Source organism: Eutrema salsugineum, unplaced genomic scaffold, assembly GCF_000478725.1.
Source record: "Eutrema salsugineum unplaced genomic scaffold, Eutsalg1_0 scaffold_2, whole genome shotgun sequence".
Taxonomy (NCBI): domain Eukaryota; kingdom Viridiplantae; phylum Streptophyta; class Magnoliopsida; order Brassicales; family Brassicaceae; genus Eutrema; species Eutrema salsugineum.
The window spans coordinates 15799445-15825478 of record NW_006256829.1 but is presented as its reverse complement, the minus strand read 5'-3'; the positions used below and the strand labels follow the sequence as shown (position 1 = coordinate 15825478).

The following is a 26034-nucleotide window of genomic DNA, read 5'->3' as shown; positions in this document are numbered from 1 at the left end:
TGCCGTGGATGAATGACTTTGCTTTCCGGATACCTGTGGGGGCTACTCTTCTTTATGTCCCGACCCTTCCGGATCACCGAGCTTAGGTTTAGGACATAAAGAATGTGACATTGAATTTATCCCCAACAACTAACATAAAAAATCACAGTAAGAAGGATTGTCTAGGACATTAAAAAAAACCATAGACGCCACATGCTAGCACGTGATTCATCCACATAGGAAGGATCGAATTTATCCAACAACTAACATTAAATCACAGTAAGAAAAAAAAAATTGTAAAATAAATTGATGATAATTAATCCTATTATGAAAAACTTCGAGAAACTCATAAGAACCTTACGTGAGACATATGCATTTTATGAGTAGTTTAGATTTTCTCTATGATAAATCAGATAGAAAATAGTTTAGAATAGTTTTTGGGATGAAAAATAGACTATTAAATACAAAGTTTTTATGTTGTTATAATTTTTTTTTAATTTTATGAATCACAAAATAAAGCTATCTATTTAAAAGTTTCACTATGCATAAGGTTAAATGGCCTATTAATATTATTGTTAAATGATTTTACCTCTGGCTAATATTATAAGATTAAATTATTAAGTTTTCTAGTATTAAATATTAAAAATCAGATATAATTTTGATATTTTGTTAAAAAATAATGTATAATTATTATTTTATTTATTTATATATAGTTTTCATATCTTCATCTTACTTCATCTTATCATACACCATAATTTCTTTTTACGCTTAGATTATAGATTGAAACATATGTATATGTTTAAATAATATTAATGAGAAATTCTTTGATTTAAGATAAAATCTAACATACTCTCAAATCAAACAACACTAAAAATACATAACTATACTAAAAATAATATTATTGTATTGATGAAAACATGTTCCAAAAATAAACACACTACAACACGGTTGGTGTTTCTTTATGTTAAAAAAAAAATCATTACAGATTTCAAATTTTATATTAAGGAGAAACTCAATAGTTATGGAGGTGCTTTTATAAAATTTAAGAAAACCTAAAACTAAATCTATTCTCACAGAAGAATAGTTTTATAGATTAAGAGTGAAAAATTTAACATGTAATGCCCATGTAGAACAACATACATAGATTAATGTGTCATTTACGTTTTTTGAAACATTTTCTTGGTGTTTTCTCAAATAGGAAAAGCGGGCTAGACTACAGATAAGACCACTAGTTGTTTTAGTATTTTAAAGGTTATAAATTTTATTTTAAATTGATAATTTTTAAGCCACAAAAATTTAGAATTCATGTTCTTTTTTAAAAAAAATAGTGTCACATAAAGAGCTCCAAAAACTAGAAAATATATCGGTTGGTAAAATTAATTTCCAAACTTTACTTGTTCTTCTTCTTCTTTTTATTAATTTTTCAAAAATATATTGGAATAAAATAGATTTTTAAATAAAATTTGTTATTTAGTTATTATGTAAATTCACATATTGTTTCTTGACTCTAATCACCATTTTCATTGGACCAGGTTCTTCCTTCAATTTAAATTGATATTTTCATATTTTCATTGAGACTAAAGCGTATTTATGTATATTTTTTCTGTTAAATGGACTCAACATAGCACTATAGTGACACTCATGGTTGAACTCAGTGTCTCATAACTTTTTTATTATAAAACTATTTTATATCTATTTATCATTTTAAAAAAAAATTTGAAGAATTTTTTTTAGAAGAAATGTTTTCTGGTTTTCGACAATAAGTTTTAGTTGAAAATGACTAATGAATTTATAAACCCAAATTCATGTTAATGAGATAAATATTTGTAACTAATAACAAAATTCTAAATAATTTTGAATATTTGATAATATGCAACAGTTATTATCAATGCAATCTTAATTGTTAGCTCAATCAGTTGAAGTAAATTTGTGGTGGGAATATAGAGAAATTAACATTTTATACAGAATATGAGGGAAAATTTTATAGTTTTTAGCATTTCCTAAAAAAAAAACTGATTGGTAAAATATTTACAAAAAATGCATTTTCACCATTTTACACTTTACCAATCAAAACTGAAGACTCCATAACACATGCAATTGTTTTTCTATAGAGAATAATTTTTAGTTTTTAGTGATGGTTTTTTAGATGAATTTGTGACTAATGAATTTATAGATCCAATGAATTAAATTATGAATCTTTTATGAATTACTTATGAAAAATCCAGCATCTCCGAAATTTGTATTATATTCTATTGCGTTTAATCACAGTGATTTGTCGCTATCACTGTTGTTGGATGACACACAAACAAACAAAATTAGCATTTGTAGAGATTTTGTCATTCAATGTTATGTTTATTCTGAAGACTGGAAGATGATTTTGTTAATCTGTCTCCATCACATCATTTTCTCAACTGAAAGTCTGAAAATCATGAAATAAATTTAATAAAATTTTATTTTAAATAATATATATATATATATATCTTAAAGTCGATAATGGGTAGTTGGATCGAATGATCACTATGCTTGTCGAGGAAACAACGGTTCAACATCCATTTACATTGTTGCATTAGAGTCATATTGCAATGTTGAAGTTGAAGAGGCATATATGTTCAATGATTTTATGTGTGTGTGAACTTGTGCAGCTTTTTTATCATCATAATTAACTCCCATGGTATGGACTTATGGTTGTGACGAACAAATCTTTCCAGCTCTATTGAAAATGTATCTGGCGTTGTCGTTTATAATCTTTAAGATTCAGATACAACCTCGCAATTTTGGCCATTACCGTGACTTATTCAAACACACGATCTATAATTCGAAGATCGATAATGTTGAAAAATCTCTTTTTTTTTTGCAACAAGAAAGTAAGTTGTTAAAATTCTATTTTCTTCAAACCGTTGGAAAGAAACTGACTTTTCTTCAATAGTGAGTTATCCGAACAAAACACATTACTATATCACTCTTTTCTATGAATTGGCTCGATTAGAAGTACTCAAGATCCACATATCTTACAGTACCCAATACCACCATTGTGAGGTGGATGTGATCAACATTTATCACTCTAGAAGTACCAAAATCTGATAATTTGGCTTGATATTTCTCATCTAACATTGTGTTTCTGGATTTGATATCTTTGTGATAAACGATGATGAAGGTATGAAAGCGCTCCTGCAATATCTATTGAAATTCGCAAGCCTGATTTCCAGGTAGTCAACATATGTTCATTATAAATATGTTTGAAAATGTTATCGTTGGTTGGTTGATTATGGTTTTGCATTGATGTTTCTACTGCTTTTGTTTGTGTCTTTACCAAGGTTAATTGACACCATTTTCCCCTTTTGATTTTGAAACTGAAAAGCAGTGAGAAGACAAATACTAATATGTTGATGATGTGGGATTGTATTTATTTCTGCTGGTTGTTCTTGAATGTTGGTAGGAGCAATATTTATGGAAATTTGAAAGCCTGAGTTTCAGGTATCAACATATGCTCATTATAAAAATGTTTGAAAATGTTATTGTTGGTTGGTTGATTATGGTTTTGCATTGATGTTCACTTATGATTTTGCATTGATGTATCTACTGCTTCTGTTTGTGTCTTTACCAAACTTAGTTGACAATATTTCTCCGTTTTGATTTTGAAACTGAAAAGCGGTGAGAAGACAGATTCTAATATGTTGATGATGTGGGATTGAATTTATTTCTGCAGGTTGTTCTTGAATGTTGATAGTTACTATAACAGTTTGAATGTTAGATAGTTACTAAATATTTTCATATAGTTACTATATTTCTTAAGATAGTTACAATATTTTCTTGGATAGTTACTATATTTCCTTAAATAGTTACTATATTTTATTTTCTCTAGATTAAGATAGTTATTATATTGTATATTCTCTTTTCTAGGATTTGGATTAGGCTAACTCTAGTGATGTATATATAATCGACCTTATGATCAATGAAATACAACTAAGAACATTTTTTTATTATAATTTGTCACTGTCTTCTCCAGTCATGTTTTGTTTCTCTTTAATGTATTAAAATTCTCATTTTTTTTTCATTTTCAGGTTTCTCCATTTCTTATTCAAAAGATATTTACTCAGATATTCTCATTCATCAATGTCCAATTATTTAACAGCTGAGAAATTGGGTTACTGTCTATTAACAACTAGACGTGTCCATGTAAAAGCATAATTATTATAACATGATTTATTCTTGTCTGTCATCTTTATTTGCGACGAGAATGATGTATATTTAGTAACGTAGAACTATCTGAGCATGTACTTCTACTGCTTCTGTTTTTGTCCTTGCCAATGTTAGTTCTGACTCTCTACAAATGTCTTGTCTTAGCAGCTTGGTCAGTTGTTGTAAACAAAAAGAAAATTTGGAATACTTATCTTCCTAGGAAGTCATGGTTGTTATCGTGTAAGATGATTATAAAATTAGAGAATGATGAAATATGTGACCACTGATTAGAGGATTAATTTAGTTTCCACATTCATAAATTCCTTATCCCAATTAAACAGAGTGCTAATTAATTTAATATAATAAAATGTTATCAATTTTACCCTAGTTTTTGTTACACATCCTCAAATTTCTTTAGTCGAGTTAAATTTCATTAAATTTTGCCAAAATTTTCTCACTAATTGAGAAGCGCTAAAAAAAATCCTAACTATTTATCCATCTTCCCCATTCCCTATCAAAACCGTTCGCCACTTCCCTTCTAATTGAAGCCATTTGTTTTGTTTCAGTTTCAACACTTACCTTTAAATGAAGCCATTTGTTTGTGTTATAGTTCTGAGATTTCAAATCTACTAATTCTAGATTTTTAGATGTTAATCTAAAGTTAAATTTGTATATGTATTCCTCTCTTAAATCTGTATTCCTCTCATATGTTTATTGAGTAGATATGGAAGCGCCATATGAGGATTCTACAACTTTACCTTTGCTGCATCCTGGTTGTCAAAATGGAGCTAAATGGTATGGAATTTTTTGGGAATTCCATTGATTATTTTCACTGATTTATAACTCATTAAATAATCTTTTTCAGTGGAACATGTTTGGACACCACACCCAAGTATCAATGGCTGTCAAAAAGATCATTCAAAGTTGTTTTAGAGGGCCATGGTACTCTTGGAAAATAGTGTCATCCTTCTACAAGCAAACATGGTTTAATTTGTTTAAGGTATTCTTTGTTCCTTTGTTTACTTGTTTCTTGTAGGAATAAATCATTTCCAATGTAAATCATCATGTCTGATATATTTAGTTATGTAGAAAAAATTTAACTGGCAGGCTAACATCAACAATCAAGTTGAAAGGGAGTTTAATAAGCTTGCTGTTTATCGCCTCAGAGGAATGATAAGTCATGCAAAGAATGTAGGTGAAAAACCAGAATGGATTTTGGTTGATTATTGGACTGTTATGCTAGTGTACTGGACAACACCAAAAGCAAAAGTAAATAGTGAGAAGACATGTGCTTCTCGAATGTCTGATCCCAATGGTTTAAGCCCACATTCTCACCTAGCCGGTTCATGATCCTATGCCAAAGTTCAAGATTTTTTGGTAATGTATATTTTTTTTCATTGCTAATTTTCAGTTTTCACTAATTTTTTATTGTTTCACTTTGTTTTACTGTTTTGTTGACAAGAAGCAAACAAAAAGTACATCAGAAGCCTAATGGAACATATGTTGATCAGTGAGCAAAATTGGTTGCAAAACTTTATGAGAAATATGTACAAGAACGATTGGAACAACTTGTTTCTGCTGGTGAAGAAAACGTGACTGCTGAAAATCTTGACCAAAGTGAGAAAAATAAAACTTATGTCAAAGTAATTTTTCAAAACTTGATACTATTTTGAAATTTTTTTTAGATCAAATGGTTACAATTAGTCTTTCATCATTTATTGTTTTGGTTTTCTGCTCTAGGCTGCTGCAACTGTTCTTGAGTCATCTAAACAAAACCATAGTTTTGGACTTGGAGCACTAAGTGTGCTTTTACCATCTGTTGATCCCTCTTCAAGTCAACCACAATCTTTTGAAGAAACAGAGATGATAACACATTGCTTGCAAAAGTTGGAAGCTGAATTGGAACAGAACCATGAAGAAAATATGCAAATTCAGGAAAAGCTTGAATCTATAGAATGCATAGAACAAACTCCACCACCTCCACCACCAAGACAAGCCACATAGCCTAATTAAGTTTCTAATCCTTTTTAGTATTTTTTAGTTTGTATTTTATCTAGTTATGTTTCTACTTATCCTTAGTACTGTTTTTTTATTTATTTTATTAAGACTATTTCTTTTAAGTTGTGTTTGTGTATTATTTATAAAATTTGTTTTGGATGTTAGTTTGTTAATCAATATTATCATTTTCTTTTTATATGTTTCTTTTAATGTTTTATTGTATATTACTTTGATATGTCTATAATTAAATTAGAAATATGATAATTATTTGTAACTAAAATTTAATCTTTTTAAAATTTATAATTTTGTAACAAATTAAGTTTTTTATGGCAGAGTTGTTTGACGAGTTTTCCAAATGAATTTGTAGTATATTAATGACTCATTTTATTTCATTATATGATAGAGTTGTTGTTATCAGACTTATTGAACTTTTACGTCAGCCTTATAGCTTGTGTTTCCCTACATGTATGTCTTCTTCAGGTGTGTCAAAGATGTATCCTCAAGGGTATTACGAAGAGGGAAAAACTCTAGTTCAGAAGAGGAGCATGAACAACAACTGTCACTTGGCCAATTTTAGTCACATCAAAGAATCAGTTGGTGATGAAGTATGGAATGATATGAAGGAATCATCAATTTGGGTGATTATTAAGCTTTACGCTGCCGACTTTATTTGGTCTGCCAGGCAAGTACACTACTTTCTAACTAATCAGATGGCAACAAAGAAGAATTATGAGATGTGGTCTTTAGTTGGGAATAAACCAATAAGGTTCTCATTGTATGAATATGGAGATATTACAGACTTGAACATTAATCCGTTTGATGTTCAAGACACATGGGACGTTGACCATCGTGAGTTTTGGGAAGAAATGGGAGTTCGTGATTCACTGGAAGGACTTTGTTTAAATGAATTGTTGTTGATTATGGGCAAATGTAGGCCTTGGAGCTTTGACAAGAGGAGAATGGTTGGATTGCTTTGTCTTCTGTCTATTGGAATCTATGGTATATCTGCTACTAGTAGAATCCCTCTGCAAGCTGCGAAAAGGGTCATGGATCGAGAGGCGTTTGATAGATATCCTTGGGGTCGTGTTGGATTTAAGTAGTTAATAGATTCAATAAAATGTGTTACTTTTGATGGAAAGCTGACTTACATCATCCGAGGTTGTGTTCCTGTATTGCAAATCTGGGCGTGTGAGGCAGTTCTACGGCTGAAGATGAGATTACACTAGGTGGACTAATGAAAATGATGGAGAAACTAGCTTCTAAAATGGACGAGAAAAATGCTGCAGTTGATGCTGAAATTGCTGCATGGTGCACTAGTGTAGAGACTAAACTGTGTGAAAATATCACGTTGTTGGAGGTTGAAATGATACATATTAAAAAAACTACTTCAATCCAGTGAGAAGAAAGATGTTGCCAATTCAAATGTCAACTTAGACGATGAAGTTACAAGAAAAGCTCCGGTAAGTTAAATTTTTTTTTTTTGTCTGAATGTTCGGATTTGTAAACTAATAAGCAGTGTTCAAAAAATCGCTAGGCGCTAGGCAGGCGGCGATCTTCCGCCTAGCGCCGAGACTGCTTAAACGGTCTAGGCGGTTTTATAACAGAACAATTCTTGAATTGATCTAATAAAATCTGAGTTTGCCGATCTAAATTACTGTTTTATCCCTTGTTTGATATTCACATATCAACAATTGGCGCGCCAGGTAGGGGGCATAACAGAATACTCAGTTTTAGATCGGATTCCAGAAAGATCGATTCAACAATGACAGACCCTGTCAACGTCCACGATGAAGAAAACCCTCTCGGCCAGGGGAACGGCGACATCCGAGCTCCCGCGGAGCAAACAGGAGGAACCCCTGGGGAGACCGCCAGAACCGAGGCCGGGCAAACTTCCCCAGCCGTAGGAGGCTTTGGAACTGAATTACTGCTCCAGGTGTTCAACGCGCAGTTCGAAGCTATCCAAAAAAGGAGCAAAGAGTGCTTCAGTCAGATGGCGGCACAGATCGCCGAGCTTAGTCAAACCCGAACTCCCCTGCGAGTTCGGAACATCATTGATGACCTCAATACAGAGAACGATCCAGCTGGAACCATGCGATCTACTGCTGTTGGATCGGCAAACGCCCCAACACCACCGGATCTGAGTCGTGACGCCGAGTTCGAGGCAATGAAGGCACAACTCCGCCAGATCACCTCGAAAATCCATCAGGCAACGAGCGCCGCACCAGAGATCGACCGCGTCATTCAGGAAACACAGAAGACACCCTTTACGCCGCGCATAGCTGGAACGCCTGTCAGACACTTGGAAAAACTCAAGATCAAAATCTACGAACGCAATACCGACCCCCGACACTTTTTGACCTCATTCGGAATCTGCATGAACCGATACCAGTTCAGGTCAGCCGAGGAGAAGGATGCGGTCCAGTGTCAACTGTTTGTCAAAAGTTTGGGAGGAATAGCTCTCGACTGGTTCTCACGACTCGAAACAAACTCAATAAACAATTACAAGGAGCTGACAACGGCTTTTGTCAAGCACTTCTCAATGTTCATCGGACAGAACACCAAAAACTCTGAACTATGGCAGATATCTCAAGAAGCAAACGAGAGCCTTCGTGACTTCATATACCGCTTCAAAATGATTGTTGCCAACTGCACGATCAGCGATGAAGCCGCCCTCTTATGTCTACAGAAGGGAGCTCGGATAAAGACAAGCTTCCAAAGCGCAATCAAGCACAACCCTCAACAGACCTTGGAAGATGCACTACACCGAGCTAACACTTACATTGCAAAAGAAGAGGAGGAAGCAGCTCACGAACAGAGCTGTTCGACAAAACAGCCCGAACGACCCAAGGCCGACACTTATGAGCCGCAATCGGGTTATAGCAGAGGGTACAAGAATCGCAAAAAATTCTACGCCAACGCCATCCAACAACCGACCAAGCAGTGGAACAATAAATGGATCCGCAGCGAGGAAGACCAAGATGAGTCACTATTCTGCGAATTCCATAATCGCAAAGGACATAGCACCGAAGACTGCAGACATCTGCGGGAGTACCTGCTTGCGCAGTATCGAAAAGGACAAATCTCGCTCAACGACCTCCGTCGTTCAAGCGCTCAAAGAAACAAGTCGCCCCGACCTAATAACACACCGCCCGAGAATGCTGTCGCCAAGGATCTACCAGCTTTACCACGGCACCCACCGTATCCTCCCGCCCAGCCCGAGCAACCGAAACGCAACCGCGACGACCCCGCACCAGAGAACCATACCCCCAAAGCTAGGAAACGCGTCAACATGATCATGAGAGCAATCAAAACCTGCAGATATTCAGTTCGAGCCATCAAGGAGTACAGCAGACAGGCCGCGACCGCGCCTTAACTCCTGTATGATCCGCCAAAGGGAACCCCCTTGATATTCACCGAAGCCGACACAATTTGGTTGCACAAACCACACAATGATGCACTCGTCGTCGAACTACTTCTCGACGTCGTTGAAGTTAGTCGCATCCTCATCGATACGGACAGCTCGGTCAACATTATCTTCAAAGACGCACTTGACCAGCTCAGTATACCATCAGACAAGATCGAGCCCTTCATCGAACCTCTCACAGGATTTTACGGTGAACATTGCATGACGGTCAGCACGGTCAAAATCCCAATTTATCTTGCCGGAGTTGCGAAGATCATCCAGTTCCTCATCCTCGACAAACCGGCAATCTACAATGCTATTCTCGGCACACCTTGGTTACACGCAATGAAGGCAGTTGCCTCCACAAATCACCAATGCCTGAAATTCCCAACTCCCGACGGCATCTACACTCTCCGAGGAAATCAAGTTGTCGCCCGATCGTGCTACATCAACAAATGCAAGCTTCGCTCAGCCAACCAAGCCTGCGTTATCAGTTCGCATTGTCCAACCGCCGACCTCATTGTCCAAAAAACAAAGCCTACGCAAGAGTCGATTACTCAAGTCTGCATCGATGAACTAAGGCCAGAACACCAGGTCGGCATCGGCGCCAAACTCGATCCAAAGATCCGTGACACCCTCGTCCACTTCCTGAAGCAACACTCATTCATCTTTGCATGGTCAGTCGAGGACATGCCCGGGATCGATCCGCAAATTTCTTATCACGAACTCAACATCGACCCGACATACACACCGATCAAACAGTAGCGCCAAAAACTTGGACCGAGAAGGCACAAGCCATCAACGATGAGGTCAAACGATTACTAAAAGCAGGATCCATCACCGAAGTAAAATATCCTGACTGGCTGGAAAATCCTGTGGTAGTTAAAAAGAAGAACGGTAAATGGATAATTTGTGTCGACTTCACCGACCTCAATAAAGCGTGTCCCAAAGACAGCTTTCTGTTGCCTCACATCGATCGTCTCATTGAAGCAACCGCAGGGAACGAGGTCCTCTCCTTCATGGACGCATTCTCCGGATACAACCAAATCCTCATGCACCCTCAGGACCGGGAAAAAACATCATTTATCACCGATCGCGGCATATAATGCTACAAGGTTATGCCCTTCGGTTTGAAGAATGCAGGAGCAACGTATCAACGCCTAGTCAACCGAATGTTCGCAAGCCAGCTCGGGCTGACTATGGAAGTTTACATTGACGATATGCTCGTCAAATCACTTATCGCTTCTGATCATGTCGGACATCTCCGCACCTGCTTCGATATTCTGAACCAATATGGCATGAAACTCAACCCCACCAAGTGCACGTTCGGCGTAACGTCCGGCGAATTCCTTGGGTACATAGTCACACAACGCGGCATCGAAGTTAATCCAAAGCAGATCGCAGCTATACTCGAACTCCCATCCCCAACAACCAAACGAGAAGTCCAGCGGCTAACCGGACGTATTGCGGCACTCAACCAGTTTATATCCTGATCAACGGACAAGTGTTTGCCGTTCTACCAACTTCTCCGTGGTAATAAGCATTTAGAATGGAACGAAAAGTGCGAGGAAGCTTTTTCCGAACTCAAGAAATACTTATCAACACCGCCAGTTCTGTCCAAACCCGAGACCAACGAGACACTCTACCTCTACATCGTGATCTCGGAATACGCGGTCAGCATCGTGATCTCGGAGTACGCGGTCAGCAGCGTTCTCGTTCGAGAAGATTGTGGCGAGCAGAAGCCAATTTTTTACACCAGTAAGTCCCTTGATGGATCGGACTACCGCTATCCAACCTTGGAGAAATTCACATTTGCCGTGGTTATCTCAGCACGAAAGTTACGCCCGTACTTTAAGTCACACTCCATTGTTGTCCTAACCGACCATCCTCTTCGCACCTTCCTTCACAGCCCAAGCCGATCTGGCCGACTCGCCAAATGGGCCATCAAGCTAAGCGAATACGATATCGAATATCGAGGAAGAACCACGACAAAATCCTAAGTCCTCGCGGACTTCTTGGTCAAACTACCCCCCGAGCTCGTCAACACAAATCTGGCCGTACAACCCTGGATCCTCCATGCCGATGGTTCCTCTTCCCATAAAGGATCTGGCGTCAGAATTCGTCTCAAATCCCCCGAGGGCGAGATCATCGAAGAGTCATTCCACCTTGGCTTCCCGGCATCCAACAACAAAGCTGAATACGAAGCACTTATCATCGGATTACGTCTCGCCAAAGGAATCGGCGCCGAACACATCCACGCCTATTGCGACTCTCAACTCGTAGCTAACCAGTTTCACGGAGAGTACGAAGCCAAGATCGATCGCATGGACGCATACCTCAAAGTCCTCAAAGATCTTGCTTCGGAATTCTCGACCTTCGAACTCACGAAGATACCGCGAGACGAGAACGCTACCGCCGATGCTTTAGCCCTCGCAACTAACTCTGATCCCGACCTCCGGCGAACAATTCCAGTTGCAGCAATCGAACAACCTAGTATCGAGCCCGCCTCTACCTGCAATATTATCACGAGACGACGAGACTATGAAGCCCATCCTAATCTTGCACCACCCCTCACCCGAAAGAAAAAGACTAAGGAAGTTGTCACCGATCTCGATATCGATATGAATGAACAAAGTGACAACGAGTCCAATCAAGATGACGAATCCGAAGGCCAACACGTCCTAATCGACATCATGGAAGTTATGCAGAAAGTGCATGAAGGAGAAGGAGTGAATCATTCCGGAGCTCGTTCTTTAGCATTCAAGATCAAAAAAGCTGGTAATTACTGGCCCACTATGCTCTCCGACTGCGAAAAGTACGCCGCACGGCCCAATGATCAATCTTCCTACCAAACTCCTGATGACCTCGACCGCACCATATCCCTTCATGCGCTGGGAAATGGACATCATCGGTCCGTTTCGCCGATCTACAACCCAGAAACAATACGTTCTGGTTGTCACCGACTATTTCACCAAGTGGGTCGAAGCCGAGGCGTATCCCGAGATACACGGCATCGACGTCAAAAATTTTGTCTGGAAATTCATCATCTGCCGACACGGCGTCCCATACGAGATCGTCACAGACAACGGCACTCAGTTCACCTCGATGATTTTCACTGATTTCTGCGCTAAGTGGAAAATCCGTTTAAGTTTCTCCACACCAAGGTACCCGCAAGGAAATGGGCAAGCCGAAGCCACAAACAAAACCATTATTGATGGTCTGAAAAGCGATTTGATACGGCTAAGGGAACGTGGGCAGACGAACTCGCCGGCGTCTTATGGTCTCACCAAACTACGCCGCGACGTTCAACAGGTCAATCACCTTTCTTTCTGGCGTATGGTACGGAAGCTATGTGTCCGGCCGAACTCAACGTTCCAAGTATTCGCCGAACTATGCTCACTCAGCAGCCCGACTTGAATAAAGACATGATGCTCGACACGATTGACTTCGTCGAAGAACACCGCGAACGAGCGTTACTCAGGATACAAAACTACCAACAAATGACAGCTCGTTACTACAACAAGAAGGTTAAAGGCCGTCACTTTGAAGATGGCGATCTCGTACTTCGCAAAGTTTACCAGAACACCGAAGAAAAGAACGCTGGAAAGCTCGGCGCGAACTGGGAAGGACCATATCAAGTCATGAAAGTCGTTAAGCCCGGCGTTTATCAGCTTATGAAGCTCGACGGAACCCCGATCCCAAGATCCTGGAACTCAATGCATCTTAAACGATACTACTATAAGATCGTTATCCTTTACCGAACAAAAAAAAAGCCTTGAAACTACTTAGTTCGGAGAGAATACCCTTTGTACTTAGAACTACGAATGGCTTGATCACTTTAAAGGGTACGTAGGCAGCTCGTTACCGAGTCCAGCTATAACATCAATAAAATTTCATTAAGTAAAAACGTCCAAGTTTCAGTTCGGTACTCACGAGATGCCGAACTCCCACTTTACTAACATCGACTTCCTGGCCAGTTGTTCGATAACACTCCACATGAGTGCAAACTTAAAAAAGCCGAGATTCGTCTCGCTAACACCCACATGGTTAAGTCCACATTATAAAGCCGGGGCCAGTCCCACATTAAAAATTCTAAGTCACCAAGAACAATAAGTCGAACCCATCTCGCATAATTAGGTTCGACTTAGAAAACCTTGAGCTCGTATTGTGCGTTTACAAGAGTTCGATCAAACTCACTCTTCCAGTACGATACGACTCACTTGGGTTCCCCAGGCCAAGCTCAAATGCTTGCACCCTAAGCCGAACTCCTCAGATTCGCACCATAAGCCAAGTTCTCAACACTTGCACATATAAGCCGAGTTAACGCAACTCGCTAACGAAGAATTAAATTAAGTTCGAACTAAACTCATTAAACACCGATCTACGACTTAACAGATTTTTTGAAACATGAAAAAGATGTGAAGATATTCAATGCAGAAGAAGCATATAATAAAGCCTTCCGTAAGGCAAATAAGTTCGATATATAAAAACCCACCGAGGGTTCGAAAACGAACAAAAAATTACAAAAACATATAAGCAGCGGTCCGAACCGCGTTAAGCATCTCTTCGTTTGAGCCGAACTGCTCACCTCGCGCCTGATCTTGCTCTCCTCCAATCAGATTATCGGCTGGAGCCTCCTCACCATCTTCCAGAAGAGGAGACATTTGCTTGTCTTCCTCCGTAAGGACATATCTATCAACCGAACGAAACTCATTCAGCGCTGCGGCATGCTTCGCTTTGATCTCAGCCACCATCTCAGGAGGCACCTCGTACAGACCTTTGTTCTTCAGCTTTTGGATGAAGCCGAGAACTCCGGTAAGTTGATTACCAACCAAAGAAGGCTTACGAGCCCGATCAGCGTCATCCAAACTTCGCATGACCTTCTCCAAGCCTTCGCAAGCCTTCGCATGAACGCTCCTTGCTCGATCCCTCCAGCGAGCTACCAAACCTTGTAGCCGTTCCTTATCCTTCTTGAATTCTCGAGTCAGCATAGTTTGCGCCTCCGTCAGCTCAGCCTTGACCGCTTTGAGCTCCAAACTCTCCTGTTTCAGCAGATCCACGGCATTGTGAAGCTCTTCGTTTATATGGAGCTCGGTCGCGAGGCGATCTTCAGCCTTAGAAATTTGGTCCTCGAGTTCTGCAACCCTCACCTGCTCATCATACAGAGCGACCTCATATGCCGCGACCAAATTATTGGTCTGGCTGGCGAGCTGCAAATAGAAACAAAATCAGAGCTAATACTTAAGAAAGAAACGAGAAAATAATGGAACCAGGAAATTACCACGGCAGTTCTACGTGCGATCCCTTTGTACAAGTTAGGGAACCGGAGCTCAGATACTTTCGGAAGACTCGGGACCTCGCTGGAAATCTTGTGATAGAGGTCAGCGCACGCATCGACGTTCTCCTCGAAAGGGACTTCCTCGTCGTAGTCGAAACAGACTTTAGTCCTCTTAGCCGGCTCTTGTTCTAGAGAATTCTTAGCACGATCTCTTTCTTGCCTCTTCTGGGAGTTGGAAGCTTCAGGTTGATCCTGAGGAATCGCGAGATCCGATGTCACAGCAATCGGAGGATTGACCTCGGTGGTAGCATCCTGCGCCTGAGAAGAACCTTCGATCCTCTTGATTTTCGTTGAGGATTTCTTCTTCTTCAGCTTCTTCTAACCAGCCTGATCAAGAGAGTTTGTAGCTGGTGGCAGTTCATCAGGCTGATCATCGATCCCTTCAGTAGTAGGGACGGGATCTGGAACCACATCGTTCGGCTCCTCATCATCGAACAAACTAGGAATCTCAGTAAGCGAGAGCATCTTCGAAGTTCGAGTTTGTTTAGCTTGCGGCTTTGGTGCTTCCTTTTTGGAGCAGTTCGAGGCTTTTTAGCTCGGCTCTTTGGCTTCAAAGGTTTTGGTTCCTTAACAGAAGCTAAAAAACAAAGAAATATGTAAGGAAAAATTCGGAAAATAAAAAGGGTAACTGAGTAGTTTACCTGAATTCTTAGCTCGGCGTTGAAGTATCTCTTTCCAAGCTTCAGGCCAACGACGTTTGCCGGCCTCACTGAAGGCTGCCTGGAATTCTGGAGTAAGTCCGAAGTTGAGCAGAAGACTTGGAAGGTGACGACCTGCGAAGATAAAAAAAAAAAAAGGGAGTTAGAAAATATGAAAGCAAACAAAAAAATAAGAGGAATATGAGATCGTCTAAATCTACCGATCGAAATCTTCTACTCCGATTGAGTAGGGATCTCAGCATTGCTAACTATAAGGTCGTTGATCTCGAGGAAGAAATATTGGGATTTCCAGTCATTATATTTACTGGGTTTGATCCCAGTAACGATATCCTTCTTTCGTTTGGCGTTCGTCGCGAATAACCAATCCTTAGACTTGTGAACGTTAACCGAAAAAAGGTCTTCCAAAAGTCGGCTGGTTGGAACTTCATCGAGCTCGGCGCACAGAGTTACGAAACCTGTGTAGTTCGTCACCGACGCCGACATCAGTTGAGTAAGAGCAACACCATGCCGATTGCAATACCCGAAAAGACGAGAAGGGATCAGAAAAGAGAGCTCACATTGCGTGAAGTTAAATAGATGCAGAGGAAACCTTCGGGAACGTCCCATGGCCGATCTCCAGCATCAGGAGTAATGAAGACAGCTCTTTCTGTGAGTCCGTGGGCCTCGAGTACGGTTTGAATCGTTGTTGGAGAAAGGGAAGAAGCAGGTACATCATGAGGTTGGACGACTTTTCGCTTCGGCATGGGAGGTGAAGCATAATTTACCGTCTCAGGGTTGTCCTCGGCAACATCCACTTCGGCGTCGTTCCCTTCAGTATTCTCTCTCTCGGATTCGACGACTTCCTCGATTTCATGGATGTCGCCAACAACGTTCGGCCCAACTCGAGCTCCGGTCTCATGAATTTCAGCTGTTAGCTGCTCATAAGCATCTATTCTCGGTTGAGGTCGGCTGCTACCAGCGCCAACAGATCTAGAATTCTTACGAACTAAAGGTGGCGGATTACTCGCCATCCGAGAAGAGTTAGACGAGGAGGAGCTCGGCTCCGAAGATTCCCGACGATCCTCCAGGAGAATTTGGTGAGAAGAAGAGTTAATCGAAGAATCCGAAGACATTTTTTGGTTCGAAAGATGAGTTCGAAGGAAGAGTTGAAAAGAAATGAAAGAAAACGAAGAACAGGATGAAGATAGATCGGAAAGTTTGAAGATAGATAGGAAAGTTTGAAGATGGATCAGAGAAGTTTGAAGATTGATCGGAAAACTTGAAGATCGGCCGGAAAATTCAAAGATTACGGCGGAAAAAGCAGAGAGAACTAAAGAGAGCTACAGAGAAAAATCTAGAGAGAGAAACAAAATCTAGAGAGAAGGGAGAGCAGCGTACCTTATATATGCTGAGGCGAGAATATTGAATGCGAAGTAGGTTTACTTCTTTATAAGTAAACAGTGGGAATCGTGGTTCCTCGATTTCCGCAAAATCCCGGAATTTACGTGCCACATTAAAATCGAGTTGCAAAACGTCCGGGCAAGTGAATCGACCAAAATTTCTGAGCTCGATTTGCGACCTTATTTTAAAATTTGACTCGAATGAGTTCGACTAAAAACCACACTCCTTCATCGAACTGAGGGGGGGGGTTAACTGTTGGAGGTGAAAACCGCACCTTCGGTTTTCTCTGGTACAAACCGAGATTGGCACGAATTAACCAGTTTACGAAGGAATCGTACCGAGAAAATTGGGCCGAGCAAGCTCTTGGGCCAGACATAGCCCGATAAACCGAAGTCGGTCGAAACTTCTCAACGGAATCGAGAAGTTCTCCGAGTTCGGAAATAAAAGGAAATTTTTCGAGTAGAAAAAGGAAGTTTTCCGAGAATAAAGGAAATTGTTGAGAGAAAAGGAAAATGACCGAGAGAAAAGAAAAGTCTTCTCGGTCCCATATCGTGGAGAAGACTCGCGAAGACCGACTTAGAAGACATATATAAAGGAAGAGGAATCGACACTAAAAGACACAAGAAATTCGAGAGAGACTTAGAGACTGAGAACTCAATACCTTAGCTTCTTAGTTTCATAAGTCTTAGTTCGTTATTTAACCGAACTCAGTTGTATTCTTGAATTGATTTAATAAAATCCGAGTTTGCCGATCTAAATTACTGTTTTATCCCTTGTTTGATATTCACATATCAACAATACTGATTGATATTCACATAATCAACAATACTGATATAATTTACTGTTTGAATATCAACAATACTGATTGATATTGAATATCAACAATACTGATTGATATTCACATAATCAACAATACTTAAATTACTGTTTGATATTCACATATCAACAATACTGATATAATTTAATCATATAATATAACATAATGAAATAATCTAATCATGTAATATAACATGATAAAATAGTTTAAACAAATGGTCTATGAATATTGAATAGAAAAAGTTAAAAACATAAACTATAAAACATAAACATAGAATAAAACAAATAATTTAAGTTTTTAAAAATAAATAAATTCTAAATCTCTGATGCTAAAAAAAATTCTGAATCTCTAATGATGATTTTAATCACCGTTCTCTTCAGCTTTCACCAGATCTCCTCTAAAATTTGCTCATCATCTGATTCAAATTCCACATCAACTTCTTCCCCATCATCAGAATCAAAATCAGACTCATCAAGCTCCCTAACAACACCATCATCATCTCCTATAGTTTCCCACGTGTCTTCTAGTTTCATTTCAGCTTCTTCAAAAATCCAACCTTGAGCATGAAGAGCATTATCTACCAATAGAATGTCCACTTTCTTTTCTTTATGTTTCTTTCGTTTTTCCAATAGTCTCATGTTGAATTGGACATAAACAAGATTGTTCAGCCGTTTTGTATCAAGTCTGTTTTGTTTCTTGGTGTGTACCTACATCAAATTTTAAAAATAAGACACAAATCCACAACATTTGTTTATTCATGAAAGAAAGTGTTTATTTAATTTAAATTAAATACCCCTTCAAAAAGACTCTAATTCCGTTCACATCTGGATGAACTAGTCGTCAAGGAAAAAATCTTTCTTGCCATTGTTTGTAGCTTTGGACCTTCAACTCCATAGAAATTCCACCATTGAACTATAAAGAAAAACATTTGATTAATAATCATATATTGAAAAAGATTAAAAAACGAGCAAGTTCTAAGCAAACAGACCTGGATCATAATTCTCATCATTTTTGGAGCATCCTTTAATGGCTGTTGGATTCCCAAAGTTTCCCTCTTTTTTTTGTGTATGTTGCAAGCTCAGTGTTGATAACAAAGGTTTGAGTATTAAGATCATTTGGGAAAAAAGCATCAACACACTTAAAAGTAGCACTAATGACATCTCTATCGAATTGGATAGTTGAATCCTTATAAAAATAATAAGGATTCAAGAGATATGCCATCCAATGAAGAGGACTATCAAGACAACCATTACCCTTCTGATCAATGATACAAAGTATCGGTTTGTAGTTCTTCTTAAGATTGTTTAGAGCATTGCATATCTCTTTCTTTGCTTCTTCTAACTCTCCATACAGAAACCCCATTGTAGGCTTCAGATCTCCATCAACTAATCTAAGTATTCTAACCAAGGGTGCAAAGACTTTCAGACACATTCCCACACCATCCCAAAATTCCATATTACAAGTTGTATTATAAGCTGCAAGTCCTTTAGGATGCTTTGCCCATTTACTTTCTCCCCATTCGTTGCTAGCAAACATCATCTTTAATTTTTCTTTCTTCTTTATCAAAATTTGCAACGTAAGAAAAGCCGACGCAAATCTCGTTATTCTAGGTTGTACAATATCTCTTCTCTTTGTAAACTTCCTCATCATGGATAGTGTCTTATGATGGGCATATATAAAAATGGTGAAAGCCTTAGCCTTGTTGATCGAAGTCTCAAACGAAGGAAGTTTAGCGATGCCTTCTACCATCAGATTTATTGTATGAGTTGCACAAGATGTCCAAAATATGGTTGGTCTCACCTCCTTTAACAATTTTGCAGCAGCCATGTTATTAGTAGCATTGTCTGTTACCACTTGAACTACATGATCTCCACCCACTTTTTCAATGCACCCATTGACATACTCAAAAATATACTGGCCTGTATAAGCATCATCAGAACAATCTTTAGAGGAGAGAAACGTTGTACCTTCCTTGCAGTTGATACACAGATTCATGATGCTTCTTCTTTTTCTGTCCGACCAAGAATCTGTCATTATAGAGCAGCTACTCGCCTTCCACTCATCTTCTTGTACTTTCATCAAGTTATTCACTCTAGCAACCTTTTCCCTTAACAAAGGCTCCCTCAGCTGATATTGACTAGGTGGAGTAACACCCGGTCCAAATTGTCCAGCAGCCTCGAGCATTCTCTTAAAATCATCATTTGCAATGGTGTTAAAAGGAATTCCAGCATTATATACCCACCTCGATATATATATTGATGGACCACATGCAATTTCTCTTTTGCAATTACATTCTTGATATGTTGTTGGTGTTGTGTCAATGTTGGACCTAGGGGAGATTCCAGATTGATGCTAGAAGTATATCTATCCATAGGACCAAACATGCGAGGCATTTTCTTCACTCCCATACCTTCTACTTCAAAAACTTCTTCTTCTTCGTCCCTTTTCTCTGAAATATTCACTGAGCTCCGAACCTCCGCGTCGTTCATACGGGCTCATTTCTTTTTGTTTTTTGCTTCCGTAAGTGCTTGCATACATTTCTCGTGCTCTTCTTTTTTTTGAGTTCGGACAAGAAGCCACGGCCCCTTGCACTCTCGCAACATGTTGTTTCAATCTGTGTACTCCTCCTGAAAACTCTTTCCCACACAGCTTGCATTTCACTTTGTCCAAATTGTTGGGATTTATCAACACTCGAAATTCCCAACCAACATCATTTGATCTTCTCTGCAAATTTGATCTCTCATTCGTTTCTTCAGAATTTGATGTCATTATCTACACAATTGACAAAAATGAGACACACTGATTCTAATAATGAAATTTCTTTTTTTAGACGAGAAGACTGAGAAGTAAAAACATTATGAAGATTGCTACTTATAACTGAACTAAAATCAGAACAAAGACAAGAAAGTGGAAAGAGTAGTACAGTTTCATAACTATAATCACTTAATTAATTAATTTTCATACCATAGATACCGTAATGGAGAAGACACGTATCCTTTTCCAGTTACAAAGAAACAAAAGAGCAACACAATTTGCAAAAGAAGACAAACAAAATAACAAAAAAGCAAAACCATGACAAAGTCGTGAACTATAAATCTATAATTTACAGTGCTCAAAAAAAAAATATTAAGTACAATCGAATCAATGAAATGGAAAAGCAACACAATTTGTAATTAAAAGACTTACATCAGAGAATCAGAGACTATGAAAGACAAGGAGTCAAGGACACGATGAAAGATGCAAATACCTTCAGCGGCAAGATTTAGCTGAGAAATAGAACTGGTTTTGGATGAATCGTGTTATAGTGGCTAATTCCAATTTCAGAATACCATTTTTTACTCAAAACTATGTCGTTTGAGAATTAATTTTTCAATTTTTAATTAGAAAAAATAGAAAATCCTAGGCGTAACTAATCGCCTAATCCGCCTAATTCCGCCGAATCTACCTAATCACCGCTTAACTACCTGCCCGTTTAATACCACCGATTATGTTAAAATCAAGGCGGTTTGTGTCCGCCGAGCGCCTAGACGCCGCCTAGCCGCCTAGGCCGAGTTTTTGAACACTGCTAATAAGTGTGTTTCGTAACATTTAGTCAAACAGTGTAACATAAATCTATGGTAACTTTAACTGAATATTAAAAACAGCATTCACAGACTTTCGTATATAATACTAATATCAGACTTGTCCCACCATTATAGTAAATATGTACCTCACTTTTTGAAATTACTTGATTCACATGGTAGAGTTATTGTTTTTTTTGCCGTCAATTTTTTTTTATCTACAGTCCTGGATGTTAGAGATGAAGGCGACTTCACAAGATATTTTTCCTATCAACTGTATTGTCAAGAATGAAAAACAAACACACCAGAGTAAGGTTATTGTTAATGGAGTGTCTAAGAAGGATAGAGATAAGAAAAAGGTTGTCGTTGACTTAGGTGGAGAAGGATCCACAGAGTCAGATCGACGAGATCAACAATTTGGGGCCAATTTGAATTTAATGCTAAAAGGCATTCAAAAGTTGGATAATCTGGCTATGGGTAAGAGACAATCGGAATTAGCACCACCACTAAAATGGTCGTACGTTGGAAGTTCAGACATGAAGCGCATCATAAAAGGTGTAACCTGATCAACTGAAATCTACGACGCAATAGCGAAAGTACCAGAAAGTAAATGTCGTGCCATAATGGATTTCATTGAAGACGACATGTAAGTTTATTTAATCACTTTGCCTTTACCATCAAGAAATCTATCAATTTTCTAATAGTTCGAAATTCTTCAGTGTACAGCCACTTGGGAGTTCTAATTCAGCTGTAGATTTCTACATGAAGATCATCATGCCACATCCTCAATGGCCGACGCCAAAGTATGGATGGTTGAATGAGACGGTTAGTTATATACTCTTAAATAACTACTGAACTTATAGATTTACAATATCTTTTCATATGTTATGTTAGAGTAATTTTACTTTCATTATAGCATATTTGAAATTTGTTAACTAGATTGGTAATTATATTGCAGCACATGGCAGCTACAATAAAGATGTTTGCACAGCGATCTACATGTCCGATAACTCCTTTCCACTCTTCACGGATTGCGTTCTTGGATAATCATTTCATCAATGCTTGGGTTATAGTCGTCAAAGGCTACAACCCCAAGACGTTTATATTTGGCAGAATTTACTTGCAGGCATTCAATGGTGACTACTATGATGATGTACTGACGAACAAGAAGTGGTACACTGATGTTGATAACTTGTATGCTACCCACTTCATAAAAGATGACCATTGGATTGCCTTGGACATCAATTTGCGCAAGGAAATTATTCATGTTTACGACAGTATATTTCTCATTTCGACGACAAGTCCATCAATGTCGCATGTCGACCATTTGCAAAAATGCTTCCCAATTTGCTTAACGTATCGGTTCCAGAAAATCTCCGTAAGAAGAACAACCATCAATTCAAGGTGCAAAGGAAGAAAGGCATGCCACAGAACGTAAACCATGGAGACTGTGGAGTGTTTAGTCTCAAGTACATCGAGTGTCTTGCTCTCGGATGTACCTTTGACGGAATATGTGACAGCAATATTGATCAACTTCGTGACAGATTAGCGTCTGAGCTGTATGACGAGCTGGAGGAGCAGGCAGTGGCGATGACTAATCCGTTTCTACGCGGGGAAGACAAAGCAGGTCTTCATATGTGTACACAAGTTTAGGAAACTTGACCTTTGCAGAATTTTTTTTTAATGGATGAATGGTTTTTTTTTTAATAATTATGTCAGACATATGACGTAGCCTTCACAGATTTATATTTGCTTACTTCTTGCCTATTCGTTATTACTCAGCAGCGACATCAGTTTCTCTTGTTTTTTCTTTCTTTTTTCTCGTGAACTCAGTTGTAACTGTGACTCAACAGAGTGGTAAATGAAAAACGGAAGAGGGGTACAACGATATTGTCCATGTGGAGAGGTAAACACTTGAATTCAGAAAAACGAAACGTATATGGCAAAAGTCAAAAACAGTAATTTTAAATCATCCTCCAACAAATACATAAACACTTGGGAGCTACATGGCTGTAGGACATGTTTTACAATTGTGACCTGATTGGCTACATATTGAACAATTAGGTTCTTTTCTTGGTCTTTTCTTATCAAGAGCTTTCTCTAGAGCCGATTTAATTCGAGTTGATTTCGGCCATCCCGGCGGCTGACGAACTACAGGCGGTTGACAAATTTTCATACTGACATATTCTAGAACAGGTAAAGCTGAGTCACCTGACATCACAACACCCAGGCCCGGCCCAAAGGGGGTAGGCAGAGGTGCTCTTGCCCCTGTGTCTTTGTCATTTTTCAAAAAAATTATTTGTAAAGTGGGTTTAATATTTTTTTTAAAAGGTCCATTTTGGTCAAAAAAAAATTTAAAGCCCAACATTTTTTTTTCGCCTAAGGGGTCTAATATATGTTAGGTCGGGCCTGACAACACTGTTGTATGCGTTGAACAAATAGTACTTTGTATAATACGGATGATAAAGTGATATGCGGCACTTGTTTCGCGCATTTGTTGCAGCAAGCGCCTGAACGCATGGTAACTTTTCCAGGTCAAATCGGCGGCATGAGCATTTCTTCTCTGTCAAATTCACAACATAGAGAGATGAACCACTTGTCACCTGTGACTGATGCATATCAGTCGCTTGTACCGTCAACTGTTTGGCATAATTCACACGAGACTGTAGAAAATAGTTAGAAATTTTAAGTATGATAGAAATGACGTTTGTAAAACAAAGCCGTATAAACATAAAAATTTCTACCTCAAGTAGCTTCTCCACTCCGAGTTAGAGTTGTCTTTAAGCATTCTGCTTCGTTCCTTCTATCCACAAACCATCTAGTCATCATTAGCCTAATGGCTTCTAAGAGTCATAGGTAAACTCTTTAATTAGAATATCGCCTTGTTAATAGATTCTGCGTAATTGGTTGTAGTTAAGGTTAACCTATCGCCAGGAATATATATAGTCCAGACCACATCTTGATATCAGCTCTCTCAAGATAACTATGTAATGCTGGATTTAAAGCTCTAATCTGCGCAAAAATAGCTTCAAAATCTGAAAGTCTGAAATAATTCACGGCTTTCTTAACCAACCTGAATGCATCATTACCTCTACATCGCTGGAGTATGTTCTTTACAAATGATATGTGCAAATTTCCCGAGTTGCCATTGGATATACCTTGCAATTGCATTACCAATTGCTTTGTGCTTATCAGAAATAATAGCAATTTCTTCATCATCTGGGATCACATAACTCAGTTGCGTGAAGAACCATTGCCAAGACTCATCGTTTTCTGTATTGACAACTGCAAATGCTATGGGAAATATCTGAAAATTGCCATCTTGAGCTGTTTTTATGAGAATTGTCCCCTTATATTTTCTCTGCAGATATGTCCCGTCTACAACAACAACTTTTCTTAAATAAGGAAACCCAGACAAACTAGCACCAAATGCGCTGAATAGATACTTGAACCTTTCACTACCATCAACCTCAAGACGCGTCAAAGTTCCAGGATTGTCTCTTTTTATCAAGTGCAAATAAGTAGGTAATGTTTCATACCCTCTCTATGGAGTTCCTCTAACTAGATCTCGGGCATACTTCAGTGTCCGATGAGCTTTCTAATATGCCATCTATGAAAGTGATAAAATCAAAATTATAATTCTACTATTTTGTATAAACAAGTTTGTCATCAAAATAGATTAAATCTGTTATACACATTATTAAGTTTGTTGTAACATTATATTACCTTAATTCCAAAACGCAATTTCATCGAGTTTGCAACATGACTGGGAAGAACAGTTGATTCAATACCTCCCACATAATCCTTATACAGCATTGCAAGAATGTCAGGTATTGCCTTCCGCGCATGAGATGATCGATCTGTCACAGAACAAGTGTATTCCGGAACATATACGCGAACGTAAAATGGTGGGGAATCTCCGATGGGTGAAGCTTATACTCTCTAACTGCATCCTTCAATCCAACACTTAACAACTAATAGGACCGGCGTCGATTTATCAACAACAAAATCAAATCGATGCAACACTGAAAAAAATCTTCAACCTTGTCTCCAATGCATTCTTTGAGTCATGCCTTTTCCCAACAGCCAAATTCGATGAAGTTAATTCTACCTGCACGTGTGGTTGAAGTTCCTTGTTTTCAATTTTTGCAGGATTAGAATCCCTTTTATTTGGAGTTCCTTGGTTTCTCTTTCTCTTCTTCTATATGCCTCCCATAAACACTGAAATCCCCGTCGTCAGAAGTTGCTCCATCAGAATCATCGCAACAATCAAACCTGAACTCCTCATCAGCAAGCTCCTCATTATCGACTTTACCCACGTCAACCTTGTCTTTATCACTTTTGTTGGACTTAATAAATCTTCTTCACACTTCGTCTGTGACTTGACTTCGTGATCGTCTCCTGCTTTCTCATTATCGACAGCCTTTTCTTCAATTTCAACACAGTCGAACAGATTCAGATCTGAACTATCCTAGAAAACCTTGAAATTGCCTATAACTTCCAACAAATACGGATGGTGTATCTAGCGGAAGCTTGCTCAAAATCCTCTTGGGAAATATGTAACTCAGCTTTACTTCGTGTATGTTCTTATTCAAATTGTAATCCTCAAACACCATTCCAAGGAAGTCACCCGTGTATTTTTCTTGGTAGCTATAACTTTGCAGTCTCTTGTGATGTCCACCACAAATAGCTATCTACAATTCTGAATTTGCCAACGACCA

The 26034-nt window shown here is 38.7% G+C and overlaps 1 protein-coding gene across 1 annotated transcript; it reads right to left on the bottom strand.

Annotated features, from left to right (window-relative positions):
• Positions 1-18136: 18136 nt before the first annotated feature.
• LOC18018938 lies at positions 18137-20242 on the bottom strand. Its single transcript, XM_024155550.1, has 3 exons — positions 20045-20242; positions 18972-19940; positions 18137-18460 (listed from the first exon to the last, which is right to left on the bottom strand). The coding sequence occupies exons 1-3, from the start codon at positions 20240-20242 to the stop codon at positions 18137-18139; spliced, it is 1491 nt and encodes a 496-aa protein (XP_024011318.1).
• Positions 20243-26034: the final 5792 nt, after the last annotated feature.